Genomic DNA, 24,864 nt, shown 5'->3' with positions numbered 1-24,864 from the left:
ATGCCCTTGATCATGCCATAGGGCCTGTGGGTGGTCCTGAGGGCTCAGGTTTTGGAGTCTGGAAGCTTGTTTGCCTACTGCTCCTACCACATCCCAGTTATAGTCTTGTGCACCTTACTTAAGCACCCAGATTTATTCATAATGATGGTACTCACTTCCTAGCTTGATTATGAGGATTAAGTAGGAAAATTATATGTAGCATTGAGTGTGGTAAGTGCTCCATTGGTAGTCACCATTATACAATGCTGTTATCAGGGGCATTGATCCCAGAACTTAATATAGAACTTTACTAATCTGCATGTGGTCCTCTGAATCATAAGAACTCCTCCCTTTGAACCCAGACTGGAATTTCACACCTAAGGCAACATAAAGCCACATCAACAGTAGGAGAGGAGATGGAGCCTGGGAGCATTCATCACTCATCCTAGAGCTATGTGGACTCTGGGTCCTGGGACACACACACACACACACACCTGAACAGAGCTCTCCCAGAGCCTCAGGCCATTTGTCCTCCAGTTGTAGAGATATGAGACACAAAAAAATGAGATGCCTGCCTACACAGAGCTTTAAACTCTTCTGAAAACTCTAACCCTAGCAGGAACTCTTCCCAGGATTTTGAATTCTGCCTAATCTAGATTGGGATGCATAGTTTTTTTTTGTTTGTTTGTTTGTTTTTGGGGGGGTCCAGTGGTGGGGTCTGAACTCTGGGCCTGGGAGCTGTCCCTCAGCTCAAGGCTAGTGCTCTACCACTTGAGCACCATTTCCGGCTTTTTTCTGCTTATGTGGTGCTGAGGAATTGAACCCAGGGCCTCATGCATGCGAGGCAAGCACTCTACCACTGAGCCAACTTCCCAGCCCATGGGAGGCATAGTTTTTTTAAGGAAGAGTCTGGTGGGGGCTGAGAAAAGGGTAAGAACTGAGAGCAGATCCCTCTGCCAGGTCCTATAGTACTTTCCAGAGGCTGAGCCAGGCAATACTTAGAGTAGGAAATGCTGAAGACATACATGTAAATAGTGCTTCCTGGCCCTAAGGCTCCAACATAGACAGCTGATGTTTGGACAAAGTTGGCTCTTCCACATCCTGTTCCAACAAAGGGACCGTCTGAGTCTGAGACGAAGCTTGGCCATGATAACTGGATTTAGGTAGGTGAGGACAATTGGGTGAAGTGATGCTATTTCAGTTTTAGTTTAGTTCAGTTGTCTGAGACAAATTGACCTAGTCTGGCCTCAAATTCTCAGTCCTTCATGAAGCCTCTGCCTCTCAAAGTGCTAGAATTACAGGTGTGAATCTGGCACTGAAAGAAAGTTCTTAAATCTTACCACATTGCAACAGTGTCAGGGGTAGAATAAATAGCTCCAGGACATGCAAGTGGTTTGGCATGAGCCCTAAAAGACAGAAGCAAATGGTGTCTGGAACAAGGGTAGGTATAAGCAAAGATTAAAGGCAGTACATCACAAGACATATTCCGAAGAAAGTAAGTGTCTTATGAGAGAAAACTATCCAAGGAAATTATTATTATTTTGTGCCAGTACTAGTGCTTGAACTCAGGACCTGGGAGCTGTCCCTTAGCTTTTTTACTCAAATCTGGCACTCTACCACTTGAGCCACACTTCCACTTCCAGCTTTTTTGGTAGTTAATTGGAGCTAAGTCTCACAGACTTTCCTGCCCAGGCTGACTTCAGACTGCGATCCTCAGATCTCAACCTCTTGAGTGCTATGATGTCAGTTATGAGCCAATGATGCCCGTTAGGAAAATTTAATTTTATTAATTTAAAAAGAGAGAGGGGGGCTGGGAAGGTGGCTCAGTGGTAGAGCGCTTGCCTTGCATGCATGAGGCTCTGGGTTCGATTCCTCAGCACCACATAAGCAAAAAGAAAAAAGCCAGAAGTGGCGCTGTGGCTCAAGTGGTAGAGCACTAGCCTTGAGCTGAAGAGCTCAAGACAGCGCCCAGGCCCAGAGTTCAGGCCCCACGACCGGACCCCCCAAAAAAAAGAGAGGCTCCCCAAAACAGAAGGAAGCCATGACACTTGTGCTTTAGAGACCAGAGGGAGGTTGGAGATACCTACTGAACACTTTGTAAGAGCACCCCTTTGGTGTCATTTAACATTAGAGACCTGCTGCCCAGGGGGCCACTGGCAGAAATGGGCAGATGGCCATAGCTGCTTGCCCCTCCTAACAGCTGTCTCCTCTCTTTCTGTGCCCATGAGGGAGGTAGAGCATAGGAAAAAAGAGGTAGGTGGTCTACAAACAGGTCTTGAGTGTGTTTAGTGGGGATGTGGTACATGTTTTGGTGCTTTGGGGAAATTATTACTATGCTTTGGTGATACTGCTTAGGCCTGTATCTCACAGTTGTTTCCATGCAGAGGCATGGCTTAAGGGAGAGAGAGAGAAGTGAGTGTGTGTGTGTGCACACGCGCACGTGGATGCGTGCATGAGATCAAGATATGTGGCAGAAGGCATGTCTGGTTATGTGCAGCCATTTGGCTTTCCCCATAAAACTGGAAGTTTTCCCACCTTCTTCCTCCCCCTTCTTGGAAAGCCAAGGACAAGGTTACTCTTGAAGCCACTTGAACAAAAGAAGACATGCTAGGGTTCCCTCTTCTCTCCACTCTGCAGGCTCATTGGCGGGGCTATAGACAACGGAAGATTTACCTGGAGCGGTTGCAGTATTTTAAAGCAAACCTGGATGCTGTAATCAAGGTAGAATAGTGGTATAGGCAGACTCCTGTTTCTGGAAGCTCTCAGAACATTTTGTCACCCCCTTACTACCTAGTGTCTTCTGGGGTTGGCTGAATTGGCTTGGGTCTTTCCTCTCAGATTCAGGCCTGGGCCCGGATGTGGGCAGCTCGAAGACAATACCTCAGGCGTCTGCGCTACTTCCAGAAGAATGTGAGTGTCACCCTGCCCCCATGTGCAGCCTTCACTTGTGAAACCAGAGCAAGGACAGCCAGCCACCCTGTTCCCTTCTTTGTTCCTGGCAGATTAACTCCATTGTGAAGATTCAGGCATTTTTCCGAGCCAGGAAAGCCCGAGATGACTACAGGATGTTAGGTGAGCCACCTTGTCTGATGGGGAAATGGCAATGCATTCCATATCTTCCCCTTGTCCTTCTCCTTCTCCCACCAGGGACCTTAGATCATCTGCTTCTGGGCAGCTAGATTCTTTCCCTTCCCACTCCTCTTTAGCTTGGCCCTTTCTGTCTTTTTTCTTGCTATTGCACTAAGACCACTGATCTGGCCAACCTTTACTTTTTGTTAGTTCAGCGAACGAGTTCTTTCCAGGGCTCTGCCCCTTACTAGCTGTGTAGCCCCAGGCAAGTGCCTAATCCCGACAGCCCAAATTTCCTAATTTATACAATGGAGGTAATGGTATCTGTTGAGGGTGAAGTGAGTTAATTGCTACATTCCATTCAATCTAAGATGTCATCTTAGTTTTCCTTACTATTCCTTTCTTGAAGATCCATTCTCCAAAGCCAGATTAACCCATGGTTTTGCCAGTTGGTTCATGCCTGTAATCCTAGCTACTCAGGAGGCTTAGATGTGAGGATCACATTAGGTTCAAAGTCAGCTCAGGCAGGATCACATCAGGTTCAAAGTCAGCTCAGGCAGGAAAGTTTGTGACTTTTTTTTTTTTTTTTGGTCAGTCATGGGGCTTGAACTCAGGGTCTGGGTGCTGTCTCTGAGCCCTTTTGCTCAAGGTTCTACCACTTTGAATGGTAGACTTACATTTCTAGCTAGACCCCCATTTCAATCAATAAGTCAGTCATGGTGGGTCACAACTGTCTCCCCAACTACATAGGAAGTATAGGTTAGAGGATTACTGCCCAAGGCCAGCCCCCAGGTGAAAATGTAAGATCCTATCTGAAGCAAAAAGGGCTACAAGTAAGGCTCCAGTGCCTGCCTGGAGGTTACAGGGGAGAGTTTCTTCCCTCCCTAGTGGGAGTGACAGCTGCTTTGACTTCTCCAAATATGTCTTCCTCTTCAAATATGTCTTTTTCTGTAGGGAATTGTGTTCCTACTAGACAGCCTTTAGAGACTGGACCAAGTGTCATTCACCTTTCAAATTTGACTCCTTCATTCATTACTAACTATATAACCCAGGTCAAGTTGCCTACCTATCCTTTCTGTGCCTCAGTGAGCTCTTCAATCAGAGGTATGGTTATAATGTCCTGACCTCACAGGGTTGTTTTAATACTTATAGCCAACTATGGTAGTGCATGCCTTTTTTTTTTTTTTGGGGGGTCCGGTTGTGGGGCCTGAACTCTGGGCCTGGGTGCTGTCCCTCAGCTCTTCAGCTCAAGGCTAGCGCTCTACCACTTCCATAGCGCTACTTCTGGCTTTTACTGCTTATGTGGTGCTGAGGAATCGAACCCAGGGCCCCAGGCATGCAAGGCAAGTGCTCTGCCACTGAGCCACCTTCCCAGCCCAATGCATGCCTATTATATTTAAAAAAAAAAAAAAAAAACATTTAGAGGGGCTGGGAAGGTGGCTCAGTGGTAGAGTTCTTGCCTCACATGCATGAGGCCCTGGGTTCGATTCCTCAATACCACATAAGCAGAAAAAGCCGAAAGTGGCGCTGTGGCTCAAATGGTAGAGTGCTTGCCTTGAGCTGAAGAGCTGAGGGACAGCACCCAGGGCCCAGAGTTCAGGCCCCAGGACTAGCCAAAAAGAAAAAAATGTAGAAGCCAGGTGCTGGTGGCTCACACCTGTAATCTGGCTACTCAGGAGGCTGTGATCTGAGGATTGCAGTTCAAAGCCAGTCCAGGCATGAAAGTCTGTGAGACTCTCATCACCAATTAACCACTAGAAAACCGGAAGTAACACTGTGGCTCAAGTGGTAGAGTAGTCACCTTGAGCTGGTGAGCTTAGGGACAGTGCCCAGGCCCAGAGTTCAAGCTCCATGACAAAGACAAAACAAAAAAACCATTTAGTGCTGGGTGTGGTGGCACACACTTCTAATCCGCTAGCATTTTGGTGTCCAATGTTGGAAGATCCTCAGTTTGAGACTAGACATAGCAAGGTCAAAGTCAGCTTAGACTACATATAGTGAGACCTTATTCTTTTTGGTGTCCAATGTTGGAAGATCCTCAGTTTGAGACTAGACATAGCAAGGTCAAAGTCAGCTTAGACTACATATAGTGAGACCTTATTCTAAAAAATGAAAATAAACTGAGTCACAGTGGCTCCAGCTTGCAATCCTAGCTACTTGGGAGGTAGAGATCAAGGGCTTGAGGTTTGTGGCCAGCTTGGGGGATTTGGGAGACACTGTCTTGACCAATGGCTGGGTATGGTGATACATGCCTGTCATTCCAGTGACAAAAGGAAGCACAAATAGGAATATTGTAATCCAGGCTGGCTTAGGTATAAAGTAAGATCCTATCTTGAAAATAACCAACACAAAAGGTACTTAACAGTGGAGTGGCTCAAGTGGTAAAGCACCTGTTCTAACAAGTGTGACACCCTGATTCAAAGCCAAAAATAATGAATTAGTTAAGAAAAAACATAAAGAATATCATTCATCACATAATGAACACCGTGTGTTGTTTGTTTTTGTTTGTGCCTCAGCTCAGGGACTTCTTCCTCACCCCTCCCACACCAAATCACCATCTAGCTTTGACCGCCTCATATCATAAAGACACATTGACTGTCCTGTCTACCTGTGCCTCAGCCCGTGTCTCTCCTAGCAGAGACATGGTGGGAAGCAGATGGCTGGTGAAGGCTGATAGGTGGGAGAATAAGAGGCAGGTTGGCCCAGCAGGAAAGGAGAGGATGGGGTAGAACAGGAGGCTGGGAGGAGCATCAGAGGGAGCGGAGACTCTGGCTTGGGTGTGGAAATATCATTGGGAGAGGTCTGGGTGGGGGATGCAGCTAAGGGCAGAGGTAAGGCAGATCTATATCCTCCCAGCTGGAAGACAGGAAGTCTGAGGCAGTCTGGCTGGACAGCTGCAAATAGCTAGTTAGAAGAGACCTGAAGTTGGAGAGCTACTGGCCTCAGAAGGAGGTCAGGGCTGGTGCAGCCTGCCTAATCCAGCACCTCCTCCATCCTCTCCTCCTCCGTCCTTTCCTCCTGCCAGTGCATGCACACCACCCTCCCCTCAGTGTAGTGCGCAGATTCGCCCACCTCTTGAACCAGAGCCAGGAAGACTTTTCTGCTGAGGCAGAGCTGCTAAAGCTCCAGGAAGAGGTGGTCAGGAAGATCCGGTCCAATCAGCAGCTGGAACAAGACCTCAACCTCATGGACATCAAGATTGGTCTGCTGGTCAAAAATCGAATCACCTTGCAGGTGAGGCTCTCTGGCCTACTCCTCTCCCAAATCTTGCTGCTCCTGGAGGGGAATGCTGATTGTTCTGTAGTTGCAGTTTTTCTTTTTATAAACATGTTCGTTTCTAGAGGCTAGCTTAGCAGTAAAAGGCCAGCCTAGCAAACTCAAGGCTCTGAGTTCAAATCCCAGAACTACACACACATGACAAAAAATATGTGCATTTTATCACTTGGCTTGAGGCCTTGTGCCTTGGTCGGAGATGTGTACAATAGTAGGAACCCTGGTAGAATTGGTATAGGACTACAGATGGTCATTTATGACAATTTTTTTTTTCGTTTTTATTTTGAGCAGCACTGGGGATTGAATTTAGGGCTTGCAACTGCCAAGCAAGCACTCTTATCACTGAGCCACTCCCTAAGTTTTATATGCAATCATTTAATGTCAAAGTCTATTCTCTCTCTCTCTCTTTCTCTCTCTCTCTCTCCCTCCCTCTCTCTCCTCTCCCCCCCTTTCTCTTCCCCTCTCTTTCTCTCTCTTCTCTCCTTTTTTTTTTTTTGGTACCAGTTTTAGGGCTTGAACTCAGGGCCTAGGCACTGTGCCTGAGCTCCTTTTGCTCAAGCCAACACCTGAGCCACAGCACCACTTCTGGCTTTTTCTGAGTATTTTATTGGAGATAAGAGTCTCACAAACTTTCCTGCATGGGCTGGCTTTGGACCACAATCCTCAGATCTCAGCCTCCTGAGTAGCTAGGATTACAGGTGTAAGCCACCAGTACCTAGCTCTATTTCCTCTTTAATAAACCAGAATGATGAATATTTACTTCCCAAGGCCAGATGCAAGGATAGATCTGAAAGCTCCTTAAACTTCAAATTGATTATAAATATTCAGTGACAGTCTAGTAGTAATATATCCACCTTAATTTGTATATCATTTCAATAAAAAATAATATTAAGCTGGTGGCTCACATTTGTTATCCTAACTACTAAGGAGGCTGAGATTGAGGTTCAAAGCCAGCCCAGGCAGGAAAGTCCATGAGACTCTTATCCCCAATTAACTACCACAAATTTAGAAATGTTGCTGTGGCTTGAAGTGGTACAGCACTAACCTTGAGCACAAAAGCTTATGGACAATGTCCAGGCCCTGAGTAGAAGCCCCAGGACTGGCAAAAAAAAAAAAAGCAAAACCAAGTAGACATGGTGCTTTAGCCTGGCAAGCCAGTCTTTGCTGACTCTCCCCTGTTAGTGCAGAGGTGCCAGATGGGAGTCTCATGGAAGTAGGAGAGAACTGTTGAGCTCCCCTAACTCATACCTATGCCTTAAATGCCAGGAAACCCTGGCTCTTACCATTGCTGATTCTAGACCATCTGTTCCCATGCTTGGTACTGAGCTGGGCTAGTAATATTTCCCACTTCCTTTCCTTGCAGGAGGTGGTCTCTCACTGCAAGAAGCTGACCAAGAAGAATAAGGACCAGCTGTCAGATATGATGGTTCTGGACAAGCAGAAGGGATTAAAGTCATTGAGCAAAGAGAAACGGCAGAAACTAGAAGCTTACCAACACCTCTTCTACCTGCTCCAGGTGAGCAGAGGATTTCCAAAGGAGAAGTCTCTTCTACTCCTATGGGTCTGGGACCTTAAGGCCTTCTCTATGCCTTTCCCCTATGCAAAGTGTTCTCCTTTCCCACAGTCCAATACTGTTCCTAGGGAAGGACACTGCTGTTCCCTGATGTCTGAAATGTTTCCAATACCCCAGGAAGGTGTAACAGTGCTTTCTCTACGCTTCCCTCAGGAAAGCCTTTACTTTCCTGAAGTGCTTCATCAGCTCCTTGTCTCCCCAATCGCTTGCAGACTCAACCCATCTACTTGGCAAAGCTAATCTTTCAGATGCCACAGAACAGAACCACCAAGTTCATGGAAGCAGTGATTTTCAGTCTGTACAACTATGCCTCCAACCGCCGAGAGGCCTACCTCTTGCTCCAGCTGTTCAAGACTGCACTCCAAGAAGAAATCGAGTGGGTTCTCCTGATAACAGGAGTGGATATGGGGGAGGAATGTGTTCATAGAGATGCCCCTGTGCTCCTTCACAGGACAAAAGCTCCTTGAGGTGTCAGGATATACTGGCATCAGAAAATTGCTCTTCTCTGACTCCTGTGGAGAGACAAAGACATCTCTGGGACAGCATGGTGGGTGGGTTGGGCTTGACACAATAGCAGTAAGAATAAGACAAAGATATCAGCATGTTGCTTAAGATGAGGACATCAAAAAAGACAGGGACACCAGAGTAGGATTTGAAAAGCCAAAATTTCAAAAAAAAAAAAAGTAGCTATTTGTCCTATCTCGAGGCATGAGACCACCTTCACTGACCTCTTTGACCGCAGGTCAAAGGTGGAGCAACCCCAGGATGTGGTGACAGGCAACCCAACAGTGGTGAGGCTGGTGGTGAGATTCTACCGTAATGAGCGTGGACAGTGTGCCCTGCGGGAGATCCTGGGCAAGGTTATCCAGGACGTGCTGGAGGACAAGGTGCTCAGCGTCCACACAGACCCTGTCTACCTCTATAAGAACTGGATCAACCAGACTGAAGCCCAGACAGGGCAGCGCAGGTGAGCAGATGGATAATGGAAGAGCTCTCTTTGATCAGCTCCGGCATAGGCCTCCCTGGGGAAGCTTGGGTGTGTTTGAAGGTGACATATAAGCAACCATGCTGATTTATAAAAAGATGACACTAGCACTACAGGAGTAAGTAAGGTAGCCTTTTAGCCTCCTCCACTCCCCACTCCCCTGATTAACAGTGCTTTGTTACAAATGATCCCAGACCTAGTGGGTTTAACATAAGACGAATATGCAAATATGCTTAATTGCTGTGTCAGGGCTTGTAAATGATGTGCCAGGTTTGTTAGGAATTTAGTATAGATAACGTACTGATAGGGGTATAGATCTATGTTCAGAGTTACACATATCAATAGGCAATTGAGATAGTGGGAAATATAGATTGGCTCTGTAGGTTGGGAGTATTAGGTTCATGGGTACAAAGAAAAGAGACCTGATAATCCTGGTGGCTGTTCTGGATAGCATGAAAGCTGCAAAAGATTATTTGACTGTAGCCCTCTAGTTTCTTCCAGGTCCCCTTAGGAGTCTTTACACAGATTCCGGGTCCTCCATTCTGTTGTGCACTCTGCCAGCCTCCTGTGGGTACAATTCTTTCTACCTCACCTTCCACCCACATTGCTCCAGGCTTCCCTGAGTCCAAGCATGTCTGTGTGAAACCCTGTTGTTAGAGAGAAATCTAGTGGTAAGGAGCCTCTGGTTTTACCTTGAATGTCTCTGCCCACAGCCATCTTCCCTATGATGTCACCCCTGAGCAAGCCTTGTGCCATCCCGAGGTCCAGAGACGGCTAGACATTTCCCTGCGCAACCTCCTTGCCATTACCGATAAATTCGTAGTAGCCATCATTTCATCTGTGGACCAAATTCCGTATGTATGAAAGCTTTGCCCCAGGCTAGGCATGGAATGTCAAAAGGCCATGGGCTAGGAGCATCTGACCACAAGCATTAAGCTCTGGGTTTAAACCCCAATACTAACAAAAAAGAAAAAAGAGGGCTGGAAATGTGGCTTAGTGGTAGAGTGCTTGACTAGCATGAATGAAGCCCCGGGGTTCGCTTCCTCAGTACCACATAAACAGAAAAGTGGAAGTGGTGCTCTGGTTCAAGTGGTAGAGTGCTAGCCTGGGGCAAAAGAAGCTCAGGGACAGTGCCCAGGCCCTACGTTCAAGCCCCAGGACTGGCAGAAAAAGAAAAAGAAAAGAGGGGGCTGGGAAGGTGGTTCAGTGGTAGAGCACTTGCCTTGCATGCCTGAGGCCCTGGGTTCTATTTCTCAGCACCACATAAGCAGAAAAAGCTGGAAGTAGTGCTGTGGCTCAAGTGGTAGAGTGCTAGCCTTGAGCTGAAGAGCTGAGGGACAGCGCCCAGGCCCAGAGTTCAGGCCCCATGACTGGACCCAAAAAAAAAAAAAGAAAAGAAAAGAGAACCAGGTAAGATGGGGAGAACAGAGCAAGGCAATAGTCCTAAAAGGAGGAAAATAGTAAAGAAATGAAGCTGGGCGCTGGGAATGTGACTTAGTGGTAGAGTACTCACCTAGCACTTATGAAGCCCTGGGTTCAATTCCTCAGTACCACATAAACAGAAAAGGCTAGAAGTGGTGCTGTGGCTCAAGTGGTAGAGTGCTAGCCTTGAACAAAAGAAGCTCAGGGACAGTGCGTAGGCCCTGAGTTCAAGCCCCAGGACCAGCAAAAAAAAAAAAAGAAAAGAAATGAAGCTGGATATGCTCAGAGGGTTCCAGATGTATTGTGAATAATCAAAGATGCTGTCCGTAAGCTGAGCTAGAATATAGCAGGCAAGCCTTTCTGTGGCCCATCAGGATTTCTCTAGAGCCAGAGGAGGGAACCTAAAGTAGTCATGCTATTGTCTCAGACCTATTATCTGAGAACAAATAGAGATAAAATGGGATTCCTCCTTAATTCACAAAGTGAAGACAAGGAAGGAAGTAGTCTTCAAACCTGTAAAGTACTTTCCAGTTCTCTCCTTTCTTAAAATTTACTCAAGAAGGGCTGGGAAGGTGGCTCAGTGGTAGAGTGCTTGCCTTGCATGCATGAGGCCCTGGGTTCAATTCCTCAGCACCACATAAGCAGAAAAAGCCGGAAGTGGCACTGTGGCTCAAGTGGTAGAGCGCTAGCCTTGAGCTGAAGAGCTGAGGGACAGCACCCAGGCCCAGAGTTCAGGCCCCACGACCGGACCTCCCCCCCCCCCAATTTTTTTTAATAAGTTTTTTATTGTGAGAATACTGTACAGAGGAGGGGTTACAGTTACATGGGCAAGGTAATGAGTACATTTCTGATCAAGCATTGTTGTCTCCTTTGTTTTCCTCTACCATCCCTTCCCTCCCATCTCCACAACTACACTCCCCCCGCACTCTCCCTGCCCAGATATCAGTGGTTCATACCTATAATCCTATCTACTCAGGATCCTGAGTTCTGAAGATCATGGTTCAAAGCCACCTGGGCAGGAAAGTTTGTGAGACTACTTCTGGCTTTTTGCTTGTTGTTTGTTTTTTTGGAGATAAAAGCCTCTGATTTCTCTGCCTTGGGCTGACTCCAAACTGATTCTCAGATCTCAGCTGTCTGTGTAGCTAGGATTATAGTCATGAGTCACTGATGCCTGGCTCTAAGAACTTTTTGTAGATGACAGGATATAATTAAGCCCAAAAGTAGAGAGCTGCAGCAGAGGATCAGCTATGAGTAGCAGAGGGACAGTGCTTGGGGTCAACTCTGGTGTGGCTGAGAATGGGAGAGGAGGCAGCCAGGTACTCATACCCTGAGCCCTGGAACAGAGGTGGAAAGAGCCACAGAGCACCTATTACTTTGTCCCCCAGGTATGGGATGCGATATGTGGCCAAAGTCCTAAAGACTACACTGGCAAAGAAGTTCCCCAATGCTACCGAGAGTGAGATCTATAAGGCAAGTATTGTCTTACTTCCTCCCTCCCAGACACGAGAAAAGAAAGATATATAAAAAGCCCAAGAAGAAAATATGTCAGACTCCACAAATCAAGTTTGGCACAAAGGCAGGCTTTGGGTAGCTGATGGGGACGTGGGTAGGATAGGAGCTAATTGGACGGCCCTGGGCTTCTTGTCTGGAGTTCTGGGTTCTAGTCCTAGTTCTTGCTCAAATTTGCTGCATGACTTTGAGTATTACCTGCCTGCTTGGGGTCTGCTTTTTTCTTTGATGTGAGAGGACTGGCCCACGTGGTCTCTTCATCCCTTCATACCATGTGATCTGGTAATGTGGAGCTCCAGCTGTCAAGGTGGCCTACAGGCTCCTCTGAAAGGTTTTCCTCTTCCTCAGGTGGTAGGGAACCTCTTGTACTACCGGTTCCTGAACCCAGCTGTGGTAGCTCCGGACGCCTTTGACATTGTGGCCATGGCAGCAGGTGGTGCCCTGGCTGCCCCCCAGCGCCACGCCCTGGGGGCTGTGGCTCAGCTCCTGCAGCACGCTGCAGCTGCCAAGGCCTTCTCAGGGGAGAGCCAGCACCTGAGAATCCTGAATGACTATCTGGAGGAGACTCACCTCAAATTCAGGTCTGGGGTCCTGTCTTCCAGGTCCTAGCTGTCCTTTTCTCTCTGCTTTGGGCTCACATCCCTCTTGCCCCTTCCCCCTGAATCCATGAGGAAGAAAGGCACATAGGTGGTGGGGGAAGGGCTGGAGCTTAGGTTATGGAAGGTCTCCCCAGCAGAGGAGGTTGTTTGGATAGGATACTGGGACAGAAGTGGGGGGGGGGGCAAAAGGAGCTGGAGCTGAGTAGAAGCGTCCTGGAGAGGGCTGGGGAAGGGAAGAGGGGGACAAAACAGAGTACTCTGATGGACCCTCCCCCTGGTGTTAGGAAGTTCATCTGCAGAGCCTGCCAGGTGCCAGAGCCAGAGGAACGTTTTGCAATGGATGAGTACTCAGACATGGTGGCTGTGGCCAAACCCATGGTATACATCACTGTGGGGGAGCTGGTCAGCACACACAAGGTAAGGGGTGGATGGATTGGTAACGGGATGGACTGGTCTAGAAGCAAGGCCCATTTCAGTTCCTGCATGTCCCTCTTCCGCTTGCAGCTATTGCTGGAGCACCAGGACTGGATCGCCCCTGACCACCGAGACCCCCTGCACCAGCTCCTGGAGGATCTTGGGGAGCTGCCCACAGTCCCTGACCTTATTGGTACATGTCCTTCTGGCATCTGGGGGCCGACAGGGAGGGACTGACAGCATGTGGGCTTGGCCTGTGAGCATGCTTGCACAACCCAGTTTGATACTACATGTTACACTCTCTCTCCCTCTCTGTGGTTCTGAGACACAGGTATGTAGTCTGATAAAAAGAGAGTAGACAGATGTGGCATATCAATGGGCAATTAAGAGACTTGGGGGGATGGAGCCTGTTTGGATCTTCATAGGTTTCTCTGATGGGTAGTGCCTCCAGGCCTGTGGAATGGGTAGAAGCCAGCTTATCAGGTAGAATGATAGCGTTAAGAGAGCTAAGAGCTCCAAACTGTGGGAGACAGCCCCCTGATAACCAGGCTAAGGACATGGGGAGCCCCAGTAGAGCAGGTTGATGGGGTACCATGGGGCAAGTATGGGAAGGCTTCCTGAAAGGTATGTGAGGAGGAGACCTGCCACAACCCCATCTGTGTGTGTATACACATGCATGTGTGCCTGTTCATCTCATTCCTCATTCCAGGGGAGAACATAGCTACAGATGGACACATGGATCTGAGCAAGCTCGAAGTCTCCCTGACACTCACCAACAAGTTTGAAGGACTAGAAACAGACACTGATGATACCAGTGCCCGGAGCCTGCTTCTGAAGTAGGTGCAATCAAATGGCCACTCTGAAAGGGCCATTCCACCTTCTTCTTGAGCCCTCTTATCCGCCAGGAAGTTTTCTCTAAAGTCTAACCCTCATTCCCCTTACTGAAGTCTCAGCTATTCTCCTGGCAACTTTAATTCTTTACTCAGAAGCTGAAGGCAAAGGAATGATTAAGATGGACAACTGTCAACATGTTATTATACCATTTTACCAATATGCTCTTTTTATTTTTTTTTCAATTTTTTATTATGATTAAGTGGTTACATAATTTCCCAAATTTCACAGTATTGTGGGATAGTGATGCTTAGTTAAAGTCACAAACACATTCTAACTTTCATGGAGCAAATTGTCTATCATGGTCTATAATATTTATGAGTTCTATGAGCTTTGCAATAAGTTATTTCTTCCACATTGGGTGATATGTACATTTCTTTTGTTTTGCATAGCATCAGCTGTTCCCTCTTTCCCACTTATTCCCTTCCTACCATCACTGCCATTGAGTTGCTTAGTTCATTTTGGTCAATGTCCAGTGCAGCTGATGGGTCCTGCTGTTGTATGTTTTTCCCTGATTCCCTCTAGTTCTGTGTCATCCTCCTGGTTTCCCTCCAGTGTGCACATATATACCATATATGTGATCAGCAGTGTGGGGTTATTTAGTAGTGATTCGACCAGATGAGTGGAAGTCCTTTGTTTGCTAAGCCTTGTGAATTTTGTCATATCACCTTACGTTTTGGATTTAACATCCACTTATCAGGAAGACCATGTGCCATTTGTCTCTTTGCTCTTGGCTTACCTGGCTCAACATGATTTCTTCTAGCTCCATCCATTTCCCTGCAAATGCCATTATTTTGTCCTTTCTAATGGCTGCATAATACTCCATTGTGTATAGATACCACAATTTTTTGATCCATTCATCTGTGGTGGGGCATCTGGGTTGTTTCCATATCCTGGCTATTGTGAACAGTATTGCAATAAACATGGAGGTGCATGTGTCCTTGTATACTGGTTCTTGTTGTTCAGGATAGATGCCTAGAAGTGGTATGACTGGGTCATAAGGGAGGTCAATATTAGCTTTCTGAGGACGCTCCAGACTACTTTCCAAAGTGGTTGTATAAGTGTACATTCCCACCAGCAGTGTAATAGGGTTCCTCTTTCTTCGCATCCCCGCCAGCATTTGTTGTTGGCTGACTTTAGGATGTGGGACATTCTGACAGGGGTAAGGTGGTATCTCAGGGTTGTCTTTATTTGCATTTCCTTCACTACCAGGGATGGAGAACATTTCCTCATGTGTTTCTTTGCCATTTTTATCTCTTCTTCTGAGAAGTCTCTCTTTAGTTCCCTTGCCCATTTAGTAATTGGTTTGTTAGGTTTGGGAGGGATTAGTTTCTTGAGTTCCCTGTATATACTGGATATTAACCCCTTGTCTGATATATTGCTGGTAAATATTTTTTTCCAGTTAGTTGGTTGTCTTTCTAGTTTGGTTGCTATAGCTTTAGCTGTGCAGAAACTTTTTATTTTAAGGTAGTCCCATTTGTCAAGTATCTCTCCAATTTGTTGTGACCCTGGGACTCTGTTCAGGAAGTTCCTGCTTGTGCCTATAAGTTCAAGTGTCTCTCCTACTCTGTCCTGCAGTAGTTTCAGAGATTCAAGTTTGATATTAAGGTCTTTAATCCATTTTGAGTTGATGTTGGTGCATGGTGATAGGCTGGGGTCCACTTTTAGTTTTCTGCATGTGGCTGCCCAGTTTTCCCAGAACCAGTGATTGAAACTTTTTTTTTTTTTTGGTCGGTCATGGGGCTTGAACTCTGGGCCTGGGCGCTGTCCCTCAGCTCTTCAGCTCAAGGCGAGTGCTCTACCACTTTGAGCCACAGGGCCACTTCCAGTTTTCTGGTGGTTTATTGGAGATAGGAGTCTCACAGTCTTTCCTGTCCGGGCTGGCTTTGAACCGCAATACTCAGAGCTCAGCCTCCTGAGTAGCTAGGATTACAGGCGTGAGCCACAAGCACCCAGCTTCAGCACCAGTGGTTGAAGAGGCTGTGTTTCTTTCATTGTATGTCTTTGGCTTCTTTGTCAAATATTAGCTGACTGTAGGCATGTGGTTTTATTTCTGGATCTTCTATTCCATTGGTCTTCAGGTCTGTTTTTGTGCTAGTACCATGCTATCTTTGTTATTATGGCTCTATAGTAGAGTTTGAAGTCCAGCATCGAGATCCCTCCCATGTTGTCTTTTTTTGCCTAGAATTGTTTTGGCTATTCTAGGTCTTTTATTGTTCCATATGAATTTTTGACTGTTTTCTGTATTTTAGAAATATACGTCATTGGGATTTTCATAAGAATTGCATTGAATTTGTATATTAATTTTGGCAGTATTGCCATTTTCACTATATTAAGTCTGCCTATCCAAGAGCATGGAAGGTCTTTCCGTTTCCTAGTGTCTTCTGTAATTTCTTTAAGTTTTTATAGTTTTCGTTAAATAGTTCTTTTACATCTTTGGTTAGGTTAATTCCTAACTATTTTATTGGGGGGAGGTATTGTGAATGGGGTTGCTTCCTTTATGTCCCTTTCTGCTTGTACATTGTCAGTGTACAGGAAGCAATATGCTCTTTTTAAAAGATAAGCATTCACCTGAGGGACAACCTGTGAAGTAGGTGGTAGTCTCCATGGGTGAGGAAAGAAGCTCAGGTATTGTGATAGTCCATAGCCGCACAGCCAATGAGAGACATGGCTGAGTCCTCAGCACTTTTTTTGTCAGTGTGGGGCTTGAACTCAGGGCCTGGGTGCTGTCCCTGAGCTTTTTCTGCTCAAGGCTAGTGCTATAACACTTTGAGCTACAACTCTACTTCTGGTTTTCTGATGGCTAATTGGAGATAAGAATCTCATAAACTTTCTTGTCCAGGCTAGCTTCGAACCATGATCCTCATATCTCAGGCTCCTTGAGTAGCTAGGATTATAGGAATGAGCCACCAGTGCTTAGCTCTCAGCACTTTAAAAAAAAAAGAAATGTGATCAGAGGATGGCATGAATCTCTTCTTCCCACTTCTGTAAAAGTGAGGTAGGAAGCAAAGGAAGGGGTCACATTGTCCAAGAAAGCATTATACTCGTTACCTGACTTATAGACTAATAACTCCTTTGTACAACTCCTTGACAATAACAGTTTTTTAAAAAATGAATTAAAAAGTGAAGCCGGGCACTGATGGCTCACACCTGTAATCCTACTTACTCAGGAGGCTGAGATCTTCAGATTATGGTTTAAAGCTAGCCGGGGCAGGAAAGTTTTGTGAGACTCTTATCTCCAATTAACCGCAAGAAAACCGGAAGTGGCACTGTGGCTCAAGTGGTAGAGCACTCACCTTGAGCTAAAGAGCTCAGGGACAGCACCTAGGCCCAGAGTTCAAGTGCCACAACCAACCAAAAATTAAAATAAAACAACAACAAAAACAACAAAAAAAAGTGAAGGAACTGGGAATATGGTTCAGTGGTAGAGTGCTTGCCTAGCATGCATGAAGCCCTGGATTCGATTCCTCAGTACCACATAAACAGAAAAGGCTGGAAGTGATACTGTGGCTCAAGTGGTAGAGTGCTAGCTTTGAGCAAAAGAAGCTCAGAGACAGTGCCCAGGCCCTAACTTCAAGCCACAGAAAAAGAAAAAAGAAATGAAATGAAATGAACTCCATGGGCACACAGACAGGAGAGTGTCAGGTACACTATGAGCTCAGGAGAATGGAACCTGGGCTGGGAGGAAGAAGTGTGTGCTTTTGCTTAAGTCTCAAAGGAAACTAGTTGAAGGCATGAGTTCTTGGCAACAGAACTTCTTCCTACCCTCCCTCTCTCCCACTCACTCCCAAGCATAACTGGCACCCATGACATACGGCAGGACACATTCACTCTTGGATCTCTGATCAGCCCATGTCCAGTCCCCCCACTCTTTTTTTTTTTTTGAGAGTTTTAGCACAGATATAGTATTGGTTTCTGGTGATGCCTAAGTTAACCAGAGTTCACAAGAGGCTCTCCTGGCCTACACTTGTTTCACTAGCATAACAACATAACTAGCCCCTTCCAGGTCAGGCTGGGTAAGGTTGACAAATCTAATATTACAGAAAGAATGTCACACAGAGTCTTAGATTTGCAAATCCAAAGGAGTCAGTCTTTCACCAGGAATCAGCAGTGTGTGATGGTGTCAAGCAGGAGTCTAGTCTACTTTTACGTGGTGGAGGTAATCAGGATGGTCTAGGCAGGAATGAGGACATCTTCCAAGTTGGAAGAGATAGACTGGATCTAGACTACATGTCGACTGGTTGGCACTGAACAGAGTAGAGAAGTGGTGTGGATGAGGATGTGAAAGCCAGCAATGTTATTGGTGAAAAAGTCTCATATGATGTCTTGAGGCAGTTTGGCTTGCGAAAAAGGGTGATCAAAAACTTTAACAGGGGGGCTGGGAAGGTAGCTCAGGGGTAGAGTGCATGTCTTGCAAGCATGAGGCCCTGGGTTCGATTCCTCAGCACCACATAAACAGAAAAAGCCGGAAGTGGTGCTGTGGCTCTGGTGGTAGAGCGCTAGCCTTGAGCTGAAGAGCTGAGGGACAGCGCCCAGGCCCAGAGTTCAGGCCCCATGATTGGCAAGAAAAAAAAAAAAAAAAACTTTAACAGGGCTGGGTAGGGGGCTCAGTGGTAGAGAGCTTGCCTTGCATGCATGAGGCCCTGGGTTCGATTCCTCAGCACCACATAAGCAGGAAAAAAAAGCCAGAAGTAGTGCTGTGGCTCAAGTGGTAGAGTGTTAACCTTGAGCTGAAGAGCTGAGGGACAGCGCCCAGGGCCAGAGTCCAGGCCCACGACCGGACCCAAAAACAAAGAAACAACTTCTAACATTTCCAACTTAAAAACCTAAATCTTAAGTGGCACTGTGGCTCAAGTGGTAGAGCACTTGCCTTGAGCTGAAAAGCTGAGGGACAGTACCCAGGCCCAGAGTTTAAGCCCCACAACTGACAAAACAAACAAACAGAAAAAAAAAACATCCTGGGCTGGAAGGTGGCTCAGTGGTAGAGTGCTTGCCTTGCATGCATGAGGCCCTGGGTTTGATTCCTCAGCACCACATAAGCAAAAAAAGCTGGGAATGGCACTGTGGCTTTAGTGGTAGAAGGTTAGCCTTGAGCTGAAGAGCTCAGGGACAGTGCCCAGGCCCAGAGCTCAGGCCCTACTACTGACCAAAAAAAAAAAAATCCGAGTCACAGCACCATAGGTAAGGTATATTAAATGGGTAAGCTTCATTAGGTTGCTGATGAAGAGAACTCCACATGGTATTCAGACAGGAGTTTATTTACCAAACTGCTGCCCCCACTATGCATGAGAAGCATGGCCAAAAGGGCCCAGTCTCTTTCTTAGCCAGCCCCTTATCTCTCTCACCACCGCCCTCCTCTGCAGCACCAAGCAAATGCTGGCTGATATCATCCAGTTCCACCATGGTGACACCCTCGAGGAAATCCTGGCCCTCTCAGCTTCTAGAGAACAGGTCAGTGGCCTGGCTACCTTACAGGATCTATCTCATGTACCTCACTTTGCCCTAGCACTGCTGATTTCTCCCTCAGTACCTGAGTTCAGCGGTTATAACAGTCTGAGAGCCAAGCCTCTGGCCTTCATCCCAGAGGTCACAAACTAAGAAAACAAGATAGCTTCAGAGAACCTCAGACTTCAGAGTCCTGGGCCTGCATCTCCTCTCCATGCTGGGCTGAGAACTTCTGTGTCAGCTCTTGGCTTGTGGGCACGAGGAGGGCCCAGGGAACCTTCCTGAAGAAAATACCAAGGGCTTCTCTCAAAAGATGCTGGCCCGGCTTACACCTGTAATTCCCAGCGATTCAGGAGGCTGAGATCAGAGGATCACAGTTCAAAGCCAGCCTGGGCAGGAAAATCCATAAGACTCATCTCCACCAGAAAACCGGAAGTGGCACTGTGGCTTAAGTGGTAGAGCACCAGCCTTGAGCTGAAGAGCTCAGGGCCAACACCCAGGTCCAAAGTTTAAGCCCCGTGACCAACAACAACAAAAAAAGATGCTGGTCCCAGAGGCAAGAGAGGGTGGGTAGTTAGCAGGGGCCAAGGCCAACCGGGCTAGCTGGGGTGAAGTCAGAGCCAGAGGTTCTCAGTAGCTAGTAGAGGCATGTCCCAAAACAACAAGAAGGGAAATGCTCTCACACACCCTGTATCTGTCACAAAGCCTCATTGTTAGGAAGCCATAGCTAGTGCCTATCTGGATCCCTTGTTCTGCAGCTTCTGTTGGGTCTCCTTTAAGCTCCTCCTTTCCCATGTCAATCCATGAGGCCTATCCATATGCTGTGAGCTTCTGCCTCGGTGTGTTTCCCCAGCTGTGCCCTCCCCTGCCACTATCCCCACAATCTAAGCTCAGAAAAGTGATCAGGGCTCCTTTTGTTGATGCTGCCTCTAACCTGTTTTAGGACAGGTAAATAGGGCTTAGTAGCCTTCTCAGTGTCTCTGCCCCTCAGGAAGTAGCCCACAAGCGGCTGATGTGCCGACGCCAGGCCAATGAGGCCCAGACCCCGGAGCCACTAAGGCGACATCGCTCCCTGATGGCTCACTCCCTCCTACCGCTGGCAGAGAAGCAACGTCGCATCCTGCGAAATCTGCGTCGACTCGAGGGCCTGGGGTTGGTCAGTGCCAGCAATGGCTATCAAGGACTGGTGGATGAGCTGGCCAAGGTATCAACCTTTTATGCTCATGTGTCTGCTGTGAGCACGCACTGGGGCATATCCCTGCATGAATGAGTGGATCCATAGTGTTGGTGTGCCAAGGGTAGGCCTCTCCCTAATGTGTGCCACCCATAATTGTCACCAGCCAGAAGAAGGCTAGCAGTTCTGTTCTTTCTTTCTTTTTTTTTTTTTGTCAGTAGTGGGGCCTGAACTCTGGGCCTGGGTGCTGTCCCTCAGCTCTTCAGCTCAAGGCTAACGCTCTACCACTTAAGCCACAGCACCACTTCAGCTTTTTCTGCTTATGTGGAGCTGAGGAATCGAACCTAGGGCCTTATACATGCAAGGCATGCACTCTACCACTGAGCCACCTTCCCAGCCCCAGCAGTTCTTTTCGAAGGAAAGCTCCAAAAATTAGCCAGGAAGGGAGCTGTTCTTACAACTCTTTTCTTGTACCAGGGCTTGACCTCGGGGCTTCATGCTCTTATTTGGCTTGCTTATTCATGGCTAGCTCTCTACCATTCTAGGACTTTGCCCAAGCTGACTTCAAACCACCAGGTCTCAGCCTCTTAAGCAGTGAGGATGACAGAAGTGAGCTAAGAGTACCTGACCAGCTGTTCTTTTCCTGAAACACAAGGAGCCTGGAAACTAGCTACTACTGTGTTGGAGAGAGGCCTTAAAGACAAGCCTTCAGGACCTGGTGGCATCCTTGAGTTTATCCTAGGAAGAGCAGTCTTCCTGCTTTTGTTAGTTTGTTGGGGGGTTTTTGTTTGTGTTTTGTGATGCTGGGTATCAAATCTAAGGCCTTGTGCTTGTTAGGCAAGCACTCTAGGTATAAGCATCACTCCCAGCCCCCTCTTCCTGCTTTTCCTAAACATCCTCAGAGTGAATTAGTGACTTGTTCTTAAACCTGTGTCAGACAGACCTTGAGGCTGGCTGGTCAGGAAGAGCCAACTGATCTCCTCTCTGGGTCTCCAAACTCCAGGACATCCGAAATCAGCGCAGGTACCGACAGCGTCGGAAGGCAGAGCTGGTGAAGTTGCAGGCCACGTTCCAGGGCCTGAGTGCTAAGACCACCTTCTATGAGGAACAGGGTGACTACTACAGCCAGTACATCCAGGCCTGCCTGAACCACCTGGCCCCCAGCTCCAAGTAGGTTCTGCCACCCCCCCTCCTTCCTGTGTCCTCACTACTACCTGTATGCACCTTTGCCCTGGTTCTCAACTTTGAAGAAGAAATTTAGCCCTAGCATAGCACAGTCCCCTCTTGATTTGAGTTCTTTTCAAAGTCTTGGGCTGGGGTATAGCCTCTTCTCTGTCTTCCATCAGTGAGAATTCTTCTCGGGGTCCACTTTGCTTCCTCCAGCAACAGGGAACTAGTGTCTTTGGTAGTGGACAATGTGGTGGATGAATTCTCTGGGGCCTTCTTTTAATCAGGAGTTCTGGAAAGGGGAAGAAGCAGCCATCCCTTCATTACACCGCGGCTCAGCTCTTGGAGAAGGGTGTCTTGGTGGAAATTGAAGATCTCCCCACCTCTCAGTATGTACCTTTGGAGGGCAGGATGTGGGATGTATCTTCCCTGTTGGGGGGGCTACTCTGGGAGTGGAGCTCTGGGTGGAAGGGAGGGAGGGGCAGGTTCCCTACCTTGTAGGAGTTGCTAGAGTGGTAGGGAAGACAAGGTACATCAGACAGGGAGCTTTTTATGATAGTGGACCTAGTCTAGCACAGTTCTAGACACCCAGAGCAAAGAATGCTGGGAAATCTTCCTGGAGAGGAAGCACAAGGAAGCACCAACAGCTGGGTAGGATTAGACAGATAAAAGGGTTGGTATAAGCAGAAGTAAAATCTGGAGAAGACAGGTGGGCCCTGGAAGGAACAACAGGGAGGAAGCCTAGACTTTGGCTGACACACTGCCTGATGAGCAGCAAGAGCAGGACTATTGCCCTGGAAAGAGATGATGGATCCCTTTCTTAAACCCTGTTGCTGACAGCTTTAGAAACGTCATCTTTGACATTACTCCTGGAAACGAAGCAGGAAAGTTTGAAGTAAATGCCAAGTTCCTGGGTGTAGACATGGAGAGATTTCAACTTCATTATCAGGTGAGGAAGACACTGCCTTGAACACTCAGAAACCTGCTGGACTTTAGGTGCTGGCCAACCAGAATGGTCTACTTCTCCATAGGCCTCAAATGACATCATCTTGTCTCCTCACCCCCTTAGTGTTGTCTATTCCTGGAGAAAAGCCCAAGCCTCCTTCCCTATGTACAGACCCCACTGCCATGTATCTGGGAGTGTTATGGCTGGTAGTGTCAGAAGTGAGATTAAGGTTTAAAGCGCTATCACATGTCAGGGGCTTTACATGTTACCTCATTTAATCCTCTCCACAGCTCACAACCATTATCCCTGTTTTATTGGCTCTGAGGCTAAAAGGTTAGGAAACTGGCCTCATTCACAGCCAGTGTTCAGGGGAGTGGTGATTTTAAATCCTCCCCCCCCCCCCCCCCGCCATTTTGCCTTTTGAGGAAGAAAACTAATTTCAAGTCCTAACCGCTGTAGTTAACATTTGGTTGTCACTGTAACTCTGTCTCTGTCTCTCTGACTCTCTGTCTCTGACTCGTACTCTCACTCTCTCTCTCTCTCTCTCTCTCTCTCTCTCTCTCTCTCTCTCTCTCTCTCTCTCTCTCTGCACCTTGGTTCCCTCATTTGTGGAATGGATTAGCAGTTTTTAGTAGATTGACATGCCATAACCAGAAGCTCCTAAAACCACCTCTGGATCCTTCTCTCCTAGGACCTCTTACAGCTGCAGTATGAGGGTGTAGCTGTCATGAAGCTCTTCAACAAAGCCAAAGTCAATGTCAACCTTCTCATCTTCCTCCTCAACAAGAAGTTCTTGCGGAAGTGATGAGACAGTGGGTGCCACCCAGGCCCCTTTTGATGGATATTCTTTAACACTAACTCACCTTTCTGCTTCCCTGAAGATACAGAGTTCAGGCCTGGGAAAAGATCAAAGACCCCTTCCCTGGCTGGGAGGAGTTTGTCCAACTTGGCCTCAGTTTGCCGAATTGGCTGAAGAGGGCCTGTCTTGCCCAGATCTAGATGCATGGCTTCTACCACATGTGATAGAAAGATGGTTTCCCAGTCAGATGGTAGGTAGAAAGTAGACCTACCCCACTATTACAAGCACTGCCTACAGGCCTAGTTTCCCTCTAGTCACCTCTCTGCAGACTCCTAAAGCCAGGGTCAGCTTCCTATCCCTACTTCCCATTTCATCAGCAGTGGGTGGGCCTCCTCTGCCAAAGCCCAGGCTCCTCTGCTGCTGTGACACCACCCATCCTTCAACCCCTTCAGACAGGGTGTCAGGGTGCTATGTTTGCTGCTGTCATGTGGCACTGGCACTGTCATCCTCCATTGCAGTATGGGCAAGATGACCTTCTGTGAACCTCAAATCTTGTTCCCTCATTTATATGTCTGTTTTATATGTGGGTCACTAGGCTATTTATTCTCTCTCCCAATCCTACACTCTGGATCATTGTGCTGCCTTAATCATGGTTTTAATTCTCTCATCTTTCTGAGGCCAAATTCAAATTAATATCCATGCCATTCTTTTTTACTGTGTATTAAAGTCACCTTGGGTCAGGGCAATAGGGTCCCTGTGTGTGCGAGCTCATTATCTCAGCTTCCTACGGGAGGAAGAGCAGTCTTTCCCTTTTCTCTTTCACCCTCAGGACTTTTCCACCCTCAGAGCGGCTCTTCAAGGTAGTTTTCTGCCTCTGCCTGTTTCTGTGTCCAGCCCACATCTTCCAACTTCCTGTCCCTGTTGCTCTTCTGACTTCACCTTAATAAAAGCAGCTGTTATCCCCACATCTGTTGTTGGCCCTTACTTAACTGCCTGTAGAGCAGGCCTCAAGGTCTTGGGCCTTCCTGGAGAGACCTGGGGGATCCATCCAGCAGCCTCTGCCTACCACTGGTGTGGGCCCACTCTGCCAGCCTTTCTCACTCTCTCTCTCTCTCTCTCTCTCTCTCTCTCTCTCTCTCTCTCTCTCTCTCTCTCTCTCTCTCTCTCTCTCCCTCCCTCCCTCCCTCCCCCTCTCCCTCTCCTCTCCTCTCTCCTCCTTCAGGGGACAAAAGAGGAAGGAATGCTTAGGTTTTGATTCTTTTTTTTTTTTTAATCTCTGAACACTAAAGCTGAGAGGAGAAACAGTCTCATTTCTTCTCTATCCATTCTGTGCACAGTTCCAGCAGGGTGAGTCCTGAGCCCTGGGTGACAATCGATACTAAAGGTGCTTGAGCCACAGCACTTTAGAATTGTAGGTTCTATATTCTGCTCAAAATCTTTCCATTGTGAACCCCCCCCTTCCCCTTCTTACTTGCAGAGAGAGCCTGTGGGGGAGGGGACAATACAGACACCTGCCCTAACATTTGAACTTCCCAGCAGCCTCTGTTTGCCTGGTGCAGCCTGCCTCCCTCTGCTCTGTTCCATTCTGTCACTCAGGATCTGTCTTGCTGTCACATTCA

At 47.4% G+C, this 24,864-nt stretch overlaps 1 protein-coding gene across 1 annotated transcript in view; it reads left to right on the top strand.

The window, feature by feature from the left end:
- Positions 1–24,432, top strand: part of Iqgap3 (IQ motif containing GTPase activating protein 3) — a 52,966-nt gene extending 28,534 nt beyond the window's left edge. Inside the window, exons 20-38 of the mRNA XM_069990192.1 lie at positions 2,617–2,700; positions 2,818–2,889; positions 2,982–3,051; positions 6,074–6,282; positions 7,685–7,837; positions 8,107–8,270; positions 8,637–8,861; positions 9,593–9,733; positions 11,687–11,771; positions 12,159–12,391; positions 12,694–12,826; positions 12,914–13,016; positions 13,533–13,659; positions 19,078–19,165; positions 20,151–20,363; positions 21,337–21,503; positions 21,788–21,889; positions 22,341–22,449; positions 23,138–24,432. Of these exons, the coding sequence (XP_069846293.1) occupies positions 2,617–2,700; positions 2,818–2,889; positions 2,982–3,051; positions 6,074–6,282; positions 7,685–7,837; positions 8,107–8,270; positions 8,637–8,861; positions 9,593–9,733; positions 11,687–11,771; positions 12,159–12,391; positions 12,694–12,826; positions 12,914–13,016; positions 13,533–13,659; positions 19,078–19,165; positions 20,151–20,363; positions 21,337–21,503; positions 21,788–21,889; positions 22,341–22,449; positions 23,138–23,251 (2,592 nt within the window). The 3' untranslated portion in view covers positions 23,252–24,432. The remainder of the gene's footprint in view (positions 1–2,616; positions 2,701–2,817; positions 2,890–2,981; positions 3,052–6,073; positions 6,283–7,684; positions 7,838–8,106; positions 8,271–8,636; positions 8,862–9,592; positions 9,734–11,686; positions 11,772–12,158; positions 12,392–12,693; positions 12,827–12,913; positions 13,017–13,532; positions 13,660–19,077; positions 19,166–20,150; positions 20,364–21,336; positions 21,504–21,787; positions 21,890–22,340; positions 22,450–23,137) is intronic.
- The last annotated feature ends 432 nt before the right edge of the window (positions 24,433–24,864 follow it).

The sequence above is a fragment of the Dipodomys merriami genome, unplaced genomic scaffold, assembly GCF_024711535.1.
Source record: "Dipodomys merriami isolate MVZ:Mamm:240054 unplaced genomic scaffold, mDipMer1.0.p SCAF_392, whole genome shotgun sequence".
NCBI classification, from domain to species: Eukaryota; Metazoa; Chordata; class Mammalia; order Rodentia; family Heteromyidae; genus Dipodomys; species Dipodomys merriami.
The sequence above is the reverse complement of the archived record's forward strand: the minus strand, read 5'-3'. Positions and strand labels throughout refer to the sequence as shown.